The 13,594-nt window shown below is 29.0% G+C and overlaps 2 protein-coding genes across 2 annotated transcripts; both read right to left on the bottom strand.

The window, feature by feature from the left end:
- Positions 1 to 2,909: 2,909 nt before the first annotated feature.
- On the bottom strand, positions 2,910 to 6,479 carry LOC126858665 (uncharacterized). The gene is made up of 5 exons (XM_050609143.1): positions 6,431 to 6,479; positions 5,257 to 5,714; positions 4,704 to 5,181; positions 3,943 to 4,188; positions 2,910 to 3,536 (listed from the first exon to the last, which is right to left on the bottom strand). The coding sequence occupies exons 1-5, from the start codon at positions 6,477 to 6,479 to the stop codon at positions 3,319 to 3,321; spliced, it is 1,449 nt and encodes a 482-aa protein (XP_050465100.1). The 3' UTR covers positions 2,910 to 3,318.
- LOC126858669 (putative uncharacterized protein DDB_G0282133) lies at positions 5,706 to 8,633 on the bottom strand. The gene is made up of 3 exons (XM_050609145.1): positions 8,372 to 8,633; positions 6,431 to 8,093; positions 5,706 to 6,306 (listed from the first exon to the last, which is right to left on the bottom strand). Exons 1-2 carry the CDS (start codon positions 8,508 to 8,510, stop codon positions 6,502 to 6,504), a joined length of 1,731 nt encoding a protein of 576 aa, XP_050465102.1. The 5' UTR covers positions 8,511 to 8,633; the 3' UTR covers positions 5,706 to 6,306; positions 6,431 to 6,501.
- Positions 8,634 to 13,594: the final 4,961 nt, after the last annotated feature.

The raw sequence follows: 13,594 nt of genomic DNA on the forward strand, positions 1-13,594 counted from the left end.
GTGTGCATTGAAAATTCAATTCATATATATTTATACATATATATATATATATATATATATATATATATATATATATATATATTTAGATAAATTAAACAAATTTATTATTACAGTTTAATTATCTGCATTATTCTCTTAATAATGTTTTAATAGTCAATTCAAAAATTATATTGCAACAGACTCAGTTATTTAATGGCTTATTTTACACTGATATATTTTATACTAAATACTATATTGGCCAATCATATTCATTCCTCCAAAGAATGGAATGGCTGTGATTCGTTCCAGTATAGTTTTTAGTACATATTAAAGTTTATCGGTGTAAATTAGGCCATTATTAAATCTATAAAAATAATAATGTCCCGAAAATTACCATTATGTAGTATATGGTAGTTTTGAGGTTCTCATAAAAATTATAATCATTGTGTTTCAAACGTTAAACATAATATGAAAACAAATAGATAATTAAATAATGTTGAAATTAATGGTCGTTAATTTAATTTTTATTTCATATATATATATATATATATATATATATATATATATATATATAACTATTGTATGTAAAGATTAATTGAGATATATGATGTCTAATTGTCTAGAGTTATGAATAATTATCAATTAATTCAGTAAATTAGTCTTTGTAACAAGAATATCATTATTGAGACTTGTCTAATTCCTATATCTTCTTTTATATATAATCTGAAATTGTATGATTAATGGCATGCTTTACATGCAGTATAGATATAGTTCTTTGACATATAATATCATATGCCAATGTTGCAACATTGCTGCAATGTTTGCTGGGATGCAGCATATGTTGTACATAATCTGCAATGCAATAAAAATCTAATAATTTAATGTTTTTAACAGACCTATCAATTTTAGATTTATGTTGGTATATACATAAATACACAATTTTTCAAAGAAATAATCCTGTATCAATATAATAATTATACTTGTAATAATTTTATTTGAAGATTTATTTATTGATTTTATGTACCGTCTCACATAATGCATATAATACATATATTGAAATATGATATTAGAATATTTATATTAATACATTTGTATATGTAATATTATATGTAATATTATATATAATATACAGGATGTCCTGCAAAGATTGTGTAAAACTTTAGTATGTCGCGTATCCCTCTCGTCGCGAGGCCAAACTTTTCCTTGCCATGCGACACTATGAAACGCTGTCACGTCTAAAGCGTACGTCCCATGGTCTAGCTGCGCGATAGCCGCGCGAAACGCGTGCTTATTCGCCAATACCTTTTAATTAATATTTCAATAATTATTGCGAAAATTGCAAAATGGTGAAGCACTTTTCTGTTCAGTTTAGTTCTGTCCTCTACCCGCTCACGAGCGTTGGCACAATCTTTGCAGGACACCCTGTATATGTATTGTTTGTTAAATGGTATGTTGTCCATAAACAATTAATAATTTTATTGTACTCTTTGGCACTTAAAATCTCACGTATGTCACAACATCTTGAGATTTTACGTGCGAAAGTGTATTATACAACTATTAATTGTTTACAGATAATATATCGTATGAAAAACATAGAGGTATACAAATATATGAATATATCTATTCTAATATTATATTTCAATATGATATATGCGTTATGTGAGACGGTTCATAAATGTAAATCTTCAAGTATATAATTATTACAAATATAATTATTACATTAATATAGAATTATTTCTTTGAAGAATTGTGTATTCAGTAAATTAGTAATTCACTGTATTCATTTATGCTCCAACATAACTGTAAATTTGATATATAATATATATATTAATTAAAATTATTAGATTTTTTATTGTAACGCAGATTACATACAATATATGCTGCATTCGGATATGACATATTAAAGCACTGTTTCCATTGCATGTAAAGCATAACATTAATCACAATTGCAGATTAAATATAAAAGAAGATAATATATTGTATATATGTACAAATTAGAAAAGTCTCAATAATGATATTCTTGTTACAATGAATAATTTACTGAATTAATTAATAATTATTCATAATTCTTGATAATTAGATATCGTATCTCAATTAATCTATGCAGATACATATAATATATATATAAAAAGGAAAATTATTAGTTTACCGAATATTAATTTCGACATTATTTAATTAATTATTTGTTTTCATATTATTTTTAGCGTTTGAAACGCAGACATGGACTATGATCTTTTTGAATTTCTCGAACTGCAACATACTATATAATGGTAGCTTTTGGGACATTATTATTTTCTGTGGATTCAATATTAAATAACTGAGTCTGTTGCAATTTAATTTTCGGAATTGGCTGTTATAACATTATTGTTGTGAGATGACATGATTATTGTTGTTTGTTCAATTTGTCTTAATATTCAGATATATAGATTGGAGCTTTTACTGTGTCCTTTTAGTAGTCTCAATAATTTATTCAAGATAATGAATCTTTAATATTATCTCGTCGGTGGATTTGTTTGATTACTTCGCTTCACATGAGATGTTTGATGCGAAGTCTGCTTCAGAAGATTTCGATTAAGCTTTGTCTATAAATATTTATTGAGGAAAGCCCTTATATATTGTTGTTGAAAAGTCATTTTATTTTGTTTCGTTATGTATACGTATTGGTTTTACCATTGTTCATAAAAGTTTCATGATATTTATTATTTTTATATGATCATAATAAAAGTAATGTGAAAAGTAAAAAATATAGAAGGATGAATATTAAATATGCAGATAATAGAAATTGTAAAAACATATATTTTATTTGTAATCACACAAAAAAATATTATTATTTTATATTTATTTAAAATAATTTAAAATTAAAATAAAATATTAAAACTCTTATTAATATATCTTAGAAAGGAGAGAAAAAGCAATTAAAACCAGCATGGTAATGTCAATGTAAGTTAATTGTAATAAAATATGTTTAAATTATACTGCGCTAGCTTTTAATTGCCTTTTCTCCTGTTTATATGGTAACTTAAAATATTTTCGGTACAATAGTATACTGTATATAAGCATATATAATAACACATATATAATGATACATTTATAATAACATATTGCCCACATAATCATAAACATTTAATATCGATATATTTTAAAATAAATGGCTTTGCGCAGTACCGCTTCTCTAACTTTTTTTATGAAATTCTCGCAACAACACGTTAATATTTGATTCATTGTATCAAAATAACTAATATTATATATTTTACTTATTTTTGCAATTTTTTAAATTTAAGTAATCCACATATTGTTTTTGAATTAAATATTTAAATATTTTTAATAAACATTTGTGCATTAATGACGTTTAATTTTGCCAGATATATAGTTATGAATCCATGTTTTAATTTGAGCAACAGATCGATTAACTAAGCATTTATTTTTTTCCTTTATTTGGAGAATTTTCTTGTTCGATGGCAGTTGTGAAATGGTAATTTCTTTTTGAAATTCTTGAATTATTGCATTACGTTCTTCTTCCGTCCAACGTCTTTTTTTTATTGGACCAAATGGGGATACTACAAAATAAATTAAATATTAGAATTAATAACACTATTCTAACAAGCAATGGTTCCAAATTTAATTTAAATTTCTATTTATTTCTAATTTATTTCTAACGTTTCGTATTACTTTAAGGCTCGATACATACTATTAGTCCGCTTACGATCCAATCAAATTCTTTCATTATTTATATTCGCATATGAGACTAGTGTTTCAATATCATTTTTTAAATAAAATATTGTTATTATGTACATTAAATTTGTTGTATCAAAATACATTATACATTAAAAATCAATATATGCTTTGACATAATTACATGAAAACACAACACTAAATAATATTTAAAAGAATACACCTTTATTTGATAAATTTGTAGGAGCTAATATAAAATGGAAGAAAATAGATAAAAATAAATTAACTTACTACTGCGACGTTTCTTTATCTTTGGAGAATAACTTTCATCGGAATCATTATCGTTATTCGCAATTGTATGATTTTGGCGTACAGTTTTCTTTTTTACAGATTTTTGTTTCTTGTCTGTTATGTAAGTTGTAAGAAATTTGTTTCCAGATTGTACTGAAGGAGGCTTACGTGAACTTACACATGATTCGGCATCGCTTTCCGATTCTGCACTTGAGGTATCTTTACTGGTACCTTGTATCTCTTCTTCTGTTATTAATAATATTATGATAATTGTGTTATGTAAATGTATATAATGAAATATTTATAATGAAATATATATAATGAAATTTATTCGATTCATGAAAGCATAGCTAAAATGCATCACAACTGTAGATGTCGATGCGTAGAAATTGAGCAAAGCAGAATGAATGCAAGATAAATGAAAAATATCAGTCTCAATTTAGATTCACTTTAATTAACAAAGTATGAATAATATATATATATTATTCATACTTTGTTGAGTTAAGAGGATCCAAATTGAGACCGAAACATTTAATTGTTGTATTCTTTGCTACTTCGCTCGATTTTTACGCATCGACATCCGCAATTATGGCACACATTAGCTTTAATTTGAACGGTTTAAAAATTCTCGCCTGATATTTTTTTTGATTAATTATATGTAATAAAAATGCAGAAAATGGAAAAAATACAATAATTAATGTATTTTGTAAAAAAAACTCATATAAATACATATAGAATAATAAAATAAGTAGTGCATTTACCTGAATCACTATTATTGGATTGCTGTTGCACATTTTCACCTAATGCTAGTTGAAGAAATTTCGTCATACGAATGATCTCTATTGCTGGTATTGATTGACGGTAGTGGCGTTTATGAATTTTTTCGTGATGTCCCATAAAGTTTGCCAAATCATCCACTTCATTTTCAGATAAATTTAACGTAATGCACGTTGTAGCAATATGTTTGCGTAATTCAGTACCTCTTAATAAATGTGGTATTTGTGCACATTTTTTAGAAAAATTTCGCATAAGAATACACGCTCTTAAATATTTGAAATAGCGTTTATTGCTAGTGTTATTAGGTATGCCGAACACATATGGATTTTTTTCAGGAATATTTGCATTCTTTCGATGCTTCAAAATTAATTCAATACATCGAACTAATTCCACGTCTAAAATCACAGGCACTGTGCGTCCTAATTTCCCACGAATTAAAAATCTTACGTATTTATCAGCAACCTATATACAAAAATTATAAAATTATTTTACATTATATACTAATGCGTAGTTTATTTATAAAAAAATAATTCATACCTGTTGTAAATTTGTTCCTAATGATTTGTATAAATCTAAATAGGTTTCGTTCGTTATACCTTCGCGAGTATGAAAATCTTCTATAGTAACACGTTCAATCTCTCCTGCTCTTCTTCTATTAAAAACTTGTGTGGATGTAAGTGTAACTTTTGTAAGTTCCAGCCATGTGTTGTACATAAATTTTTTCTGAAGTTTTGCATATAATAATTTTCTTTCGTTTTTTAGATATGAGTGTAGCTTTTTTATATCTTCCATAGATGGAAGCGTAACTTTTTTCTGTTGTTTATATTGTGTAACATTTTCTTCTACTGTTTTGTTTATAAATATTCCATAATCTTCTTGTACTAATTTCAAAAAATTTTTTGTGGTATTTTGCTTTTCTATATTATTTGTTTTTATGCATTCTGTTATTAACAAATTACCAATTTGTTTTAAATTTGTTCCAATATTTGACGCGACTGATGGTGCACCATATTTTTATTAATGTCATCAAAATGAGCTATTTTATTTATGCTTTAAGACAATTATCATACATGGAAGGATCATATATATCAGAAAACTCTGTTATGTTAGGATTATACTCTTTTACTGCAATAAGAAACCGTCCTAATAATCGAAGTCTAGCACGTATCATGTCTTGTTGATGTTGATGATTGTACTTGATACATAATTTGTTTGCATATGTTATTAATAATTTATCGTATCTAATACATCGTGTAACATCGTCTTCTCTCAAAACCGGGAATAAAACTTTTCTTACTGTCTCACTTGCACATTCATGGATTCTTCCCATTACAGCACGTCCTAAAATTTGTACATTTCTGCCTTTGATTACACATGCACATTGCTTAAAATAGTGCCTGATATTATTTTTAGTGAACTATCCTTTACACTTTGAACAACACGTAAAATCTCGTACTGTTTTGCAATTATTTTTGGCAGGTCTTCGACAAACAATTAACTCTCCCGTATTTACGGAAGGATCTGTATTGTATATAAAATTCCCTTTCCTCCTAATAGTTTCTATAATTTTTTTTCTCTCTAAATTACCTACAATAAAAATATTAGATAATACATATTAATAAAAATTATAACATATTAATAAGATTATTAATAATTATAAAAATATACAATAAAATTTTATAGAATTTTTAGAATTAAAAAATATGATTACCTTTTGGTAATAATGCAAATTTTTTCACTTCAGGTTCCAATTTATGCATGTTTTCTAAATGGAGTGCAATTTTACTTTGAAACTTTTTGCAATAGTAACAAAAATTTTTTTTGAAGTCCTTTAGGTTGAGAGAACGGAACATATAAATCGTTTTCTCTACAACCAAATGTGTTTACAGAAGAAATGTCTATCAGTGACTCTGAAGAATTTTTATTATTAATTGTAGAATTGTTATTGTGGATGCTTTCGTGTTTTGTAGTCTCTTTTTCAATTGTAATTTCCGATGTTGAAGGTAAATACTCGGAAGTATTTGTTATGTTTGCGCCAGCAACGTTGTTAATAATATTTTCATCATCACAGGAAAATGTTATATTATTATCACTATTATTATAATTTATAGAAGTTTTGGCATTAGTGAGATCATATAATATATTAGAATTATTATCATCGTCATAGGGAAATATCATAACATCATTGAGAACAATACCAGTTGCAGAAACATTGGCATTATTACTGTCACAGGAAAATGTCATATTATTATTGTTATTCATAAAATTATTGGTATTAATATCATTATCTGCAGTATCACAGTTATTGTCATTATCACAAGAAAATATCACGTTATTATCAAAATCAGTATTATTTCTACAATTGTTGACATTAATAACATCATCTAATACGATGTTGTGATCTTTATCATTATTGCAGGAAAATGATATATTATTATTACAATCATTATCCTTCATAGAATTATTGATATTGATATCTACCGTTTTGCACACATTGTTATTATCATAAGAAAATATCACATTATTATCAAAATCATTTATAGAATTGTTGGCATTAATAGTACTATTTACTATACTATGATCTCTGTCATTATCACAGGAATGATTATTATCAGAATCATTTCCATCCATGGAATTATTGGCATTAATATCACCATCTATCATCATCGTTTTGTTACTGTTGTCGTTATCGCAGGAAAATGTAACGTTAAGTTTTGTAGCTTTTATTCTATTACATTTATTATCACAATTATTGGAAAATATCATGGCATTATCACAATCATGTTTCTTAGAAACCATAGCATGTTTCTTAGGATCATTGATACAACTTTCATCATTTAATGTAACGTGACCATGTTCATTATCATAAGAATATATTACGTTCTTATCAAAATCAGTACCATTCGCAGAATTCGTGACATTAATGGCAGTATCTATTATGCTATGATCTTTGTCATTACCACAGGAAAATATATTATTATCAAGATTAATGTCATTCATAGATTTACCGATATTGATATCACTATTTACTGTTTTACAGCCATTGTCATTACTACAAGAAAATATTGTGTTATTATCAAAATCAGTATCATTCGTAGAATTATTGATAACATTATCTACTACGCTTTGATCTTTGTCATTATCACAGGAAATTATATTATTATCAGTATTAGTATCATTCGTAGAATTATTAGTATTGATATCTACTGTTTTGCTTTTGCTGTTATTATAAGAAATTGTTACATTAAGATTCACAGTCTTTACTTTACTTTGTTTATTACCACAGTAATTGGGAAATATGGCATTTTCCAGAACAATGCATGGATTATTTCTATTTAAATTTTCAGCAATTGCAGAAAGGTTAGTTTTATTTTCTGCAAAAATAGATAAAGTAATTTATTATTATTATATATAATTAATACGTAATTAATTTAAATAGAATCAACCAAAAATTAAGGCATTGATGCGAGAATTTATAACTAAAAAAAGTTAAAAAGCAGTATTGTGCAAAATTCATACATTTTATGTATTGATATTATCTTGCTTATAATCAAATAGATAGGTTATATGCTGTTATCCTCAATATGCACAATACTCTATTGCATTTAATATTATTTTATATTATTTTAAGTAAATATATGATGATACTAACTATTTCGTGCAATTGTACGTGTAATACATATTTTCTTACGATTCTTATCATTCTTAACTGTACACTTCATTCTTCCATATTTCATATTTGTCACATAATATTTATGATAATTACAAAAGACTAATATATATTGTGACATTCTTCACATAATATGCTTCAGTCACATACAAAACGAAATGACTCTTATTAAAAGTTAATCGAAATCTTCTTAGACACAAAGCATCTCATGCAGTTATGCTAGGCTAACTTCGAGAAATGCAACGCGCCAAAATGTGGTAGAAAGAATAACGCACCAATCGAAAACCGTGTATGAGCTCGGCGCTTCGGTTAGCTTCGGATAGTAGAAAAAGACAGATATATGATTTTCTATCTCTTTTCTACCAAGCCGGCAACAAAAACGATAGGCAGCGATGCTCACTGCTTGATACGTGTGAAAGCTTCAAATGTTTTTTTACAGCCTTTTTATGTCACTAGACAACACAAAGCGCACACTTTGCGCGCGCCATTTATTTTTTTTCATTAGACATTTTTAATGACATACAATTTTCAATACACAATTACACCTCTTGATAAATATAACTGTCAAAATATAATACACTGACAGCCGCTCACGAAGTAAGCGCAATGACGGAACCAATCAGTATCGCGGAAAAGAGGCTTCAACATTTCGATGTATTCGAGTTCGAGGTTTCGTGCCTTTTTTAGAAAGGATATATTTATATATTTTTTATACCATATCGTTTCAAAAAATTATTTTTATTAAGCCTGCGTCTGAAAAAATATTAAGCAAAGATTATTCAAAAACATTTACGATAGAAATAGATATTAAATATTTTATATAAAAAAGTATATAGATATGGAATATAAAATTAGTAATTATTCATAATCCTTGATAATTAGGCATAATTATTGCAATTTAGCTGTTACGAATACATATAATAAATAAAGAGAAATTTTTTAAATTACCAAACATTAATTTCGAAATTATTAATTTAACTAATTGTCTTCATATTATGCTAAGTTTTTAAAATATCACTATTTATGATTTTTCTGAAGTGCTCAAAAGTGTCACATACTATATAATGGCAGCTTCCGAAACATTATTATTTTATATTTTATATATTATTATTCAATAGATTTTTAATATAAAATAACTAAGTTTGTTGCAATATAATATTCGAAATTAAATAATGATTACCATTATTGAAAAAAGTTACAGATATTTCAACTGTAATAATAAATATCAAAAAAGTTATTATGCCCTGGAAATCGTGAATTTACATAAAGTTATGTAGCAATAAATAGCACATTTCAGGACATTGTTGTATTTTTGCCTTTGATAAATATTATACTCTATTGTTTACAATTAGAATTATTAGTTTCTATTTCGTAAACATATTTTTATTAATGAGAAGCGATTTTGTACAATTGATTTAAAACAAAATAAAAGAAAGTTCCTGAAAACCGCCGATTTATATAAAGTCATATAGCTATAAAAGAGCAGATTTCAGGATATCATTATATTTTTACTTTTGATAAATATTAAACGCTATTTCTTATAATTAAAATTGTTAGATTCTCTTTCTTAAATGTATTTTTATTAAAAAAAAGAAATTTTATATGGTTGTAGCGTAATATACGAAATGTATATACGAAATAAGAAAAGGTCCAGAAAACTGCCCATTCATATATAATAACTAAATTGGCCAAAGAAAATACGGCATATAAAAATAAAAAAAAAGTACACGGAGTTTATATTAATGCTCTACATAATATAGAATAATAAAATCAGGTAGTATAAAAATGTCCCGAAAACTGCCCCTGGACATACACACACACACACACACACATATATATATATATATATATATATATATATATATATATATATATATATATATATATATATATATGTATATATATATGTGTGTGTATATACAGGGTGTCCTGCAAAGGTTGTGCCAATGCTCATGAACGGGTAGAGGACAGTAAACCTAACAGAAAAGTTCTTTACTATTTTGCAATTTTCGTAATAATTTTCGAAATATTAATTAGAAGCTTATTATATAAATAATTTTTATAATTAAATTAATTATTGAAAAATATATATGTATAATATATAAAATTATATAATAACAATATCTAAATTCATATACCTAAATTTCTACAAAGCTATAAACTTCTACGTAGCTATGTATACGTATATTTCTGTCTGCGTAGACATTAATTATATCTACACAGAAGCTTATTATATAAATAATTTTTATAATTAAATTAATTATTGAAAAAACTTACTTTTTTTCGAAATGTTCATATTTTCCATATATGTCATATCTTCTTCTTATAGAAAATAAAAAAAAACAATAAATAAATAATCATAAATAGAAATACAAAAAAAATAAATAATCATAAATAGAAAAAAGAAGGAAGAAAAAACTTACTTGTGAATTCATATTTTCTTCTGATATATCCATATATAATAATTATTCCTCCTATATATCTATATATCTATTACACTGTTGACACAACACTATACACTGTTGACACAACAACAGCACATGTGACTAATTACGTTCAACCTAACATCATCCCGCCCTTATCACTTTGACATGTAATTACAAATTACCAATTTATTCTCTAGACGCATGCTTAGAATGAACCTCATTGGTGAATCATTTTGCTTCTTAGATATAATCGGCAGCCAATGAGAAGACGTGTAGACGAGATCATATTGTTTTTTCACTTTTTATTAATAAAATAAATAATGATAATAGTACGCTCTTTATCTTCCTTGATTAATAACAACCTTATGTTTAAAAGATTGTATCAAACTACTCTGTAGTTATCGAGAACTCCGATAACAAAGGATCCGAGCTCGATGAAACGCATACTCTCTCGTTTCCGCCAACCTACGGTTGGCAGCAGTAAAGAGAGTAAAAACATAAAATATAGTATTGTTATTATTAAACAATGCAAAATATTTTTGTATTTTGAGTTTTAAGATAGAAAAGCAGATTAAATAAAAAAATTAGCAGAATAAAAACATAACACAGATGTTTAAAGTATTTAAACAAAGAGAAGACATAAATATATAAACATTATTTTATATATGCTCTAAGTATGCGCACTATATTGTGCACATGATTCAGTTACACACAGAAAAAATTCTTAAGATTATTTACTAAAAATTAAAAAAAGATATGTGAAGTATAAAAATTTGTACTAACCATGTTCAAATTTTAAATAATTTTTTTATTGAAATTAATACTATAAAACGATGTTAGTAACAACAGAACTATGAAAACTGGATAATTCAATGATAATTTATATCATAGAGCGAAACATGCCATACTATATGTTAAATCAGATATGAACTGTATAATAACTACTCAAAATATAACAGCGTCACTTCCGGAAAAAATGAGTGATAGACAATACAACCATATGACTAATTAAAATGCATTTTATACATTGCCAAAGTTCAACGGTTAAGCAACAACAAAGCAAAAATGTGCATATTTAGCACTATATTCAAACAATATATTCAATATATTCAAATGCAAGATTTTTGAGAAGGCTTCGTCTAAACTTTGCTTACATAGTATAAGAAATTCATATTAACGTTGTAACGATGCATCCCCCCATCGTTCCCGACACGTCACCCGTCGGAAGTCTGCCGCCCGGCGAACACCAGCCGGGCAACGGCAGAGGGGCTTAGCGCCCATTTTTAAACATGCGAAAACAATGTTTATGACAAACACAGCCGTTAGTGTTTGTCATAAACAAAGCGAGCGCCGAACGGCACCGAACGTTTCCGGCGAATGCCGATCGCCGAAACGCGCGCTACCGGAGGCCCGCGTCGTCTCCCCCACCCCGAGGGGGATGCGAACGGCGCGGGTGTCACGCTCGCTTCGGTAGGGTATAAAAAGCCCTACCGAACACCTTACGTCAACCAGATCAGCTCCTGAATCCGCTCGAGCGGTACGCTCCGAGACAAATTCCAGGAATACCGATCCTTACGTCAAACAGACAGTACACCGGAGGTTGACGCGTTCGCAGCCTCCGCCGAGTATTCTCTGCTATCTGTTCTCGAGACGAATCCAGTCGCAACACACATCCGTATAGGACAGAGAGTGGACGAGTTCGCCGCTTTCCTCGAGTATTCTCGAGACCTGACGATCCGACCATCCGACCGTCCGAACTGCGCTTCCCACGATTATCTCTGGGAACGCGCATCGCGTCACCGACGCATCTACCCGACTGCAGGCCTGACACCCTGCAGTCCGCGCCGAACACCGCGTCACCGACGCATACACCCGACTGCGGGCCTGGCACCCTGCAGTCCGCGCCGAACACCATACGCGTATTAATTGACATATCTCGCGCGACTGTAAACTGCGAGATATCGCAATACCGACACGCGGTGACAACACGCGCCGTCTCACCGCGCGCATCTCGCGCCTACAAACGCGAGAACGACAACACGCGCCCGCCTTACCGCGCGCACCTCGCGCCCACAACCGCGAAGCCGACAACACGAGCCCGTCTCACCGCGCGCACCCCGCGCCACGAGACGGGCCCTTTAACTAGACGCGCAAAAACACCGTCTCGACCCGCGTCATAACATACGCTCGTATTATTATCATAGTAACACGATTTCTTGTAATCACGCATCGATTGTAAAGCTGACCATTGCCTAGAGTGGCAAATAAACGACGTACATAACAACTCACGTCCGTTGCGTTTCAACCCACTTCACGAATCCTGATCCCGATTGCGCTGTCCGCGCGAGTATTCGAAACCGCTCGTGAAGCGGCCCGTTACAACGTTTTGTACACATGACATTATTGCACACATACACATTGTACACATTCGTATGATGTTGGCCGACGACTAACTCTTTTTTTAAATAATTATGTGTGAAATCAATTGTATTATAATAAATGTAAAGCAAAGTCCACCCAGCCTATCGGCGGAGTGAGTGCGGGAGAGGGCCAAAGGCCCCCCTTACACTCACCCCACCCTTCAATTAGTATGCGTGTGTGTGTGCGCGCGTGCTTCCTCTCCATGCATGTACTTTGATATATTTCAAACTTCAAATAATTAATTAAAAATTAATTATAAATTAACAAACAAAAATAAATGCACAATCATCTACAAACAAAATACAATCGATTTTACATCTATTTTTGTAATTTTATAGTACATGTCGGCTACTTTCAT

Source organism: Cataglyphis hispanica, unplaced genomic scaffold (genome assembly GCF_021464435.1).
Source record: "Cataglyphis hispanica isolate Lineage 1 unplaced genomic scaffold, ULB_Chis1_1.0 scaffold31_size18610, whole genome shotgun sequence".
NCBI lineage: Eukaryota > Metazoa > Arthropoda > Insecta > Hymenoptera > Formicidae > Cataglyphis > Cataglyphis hispanica.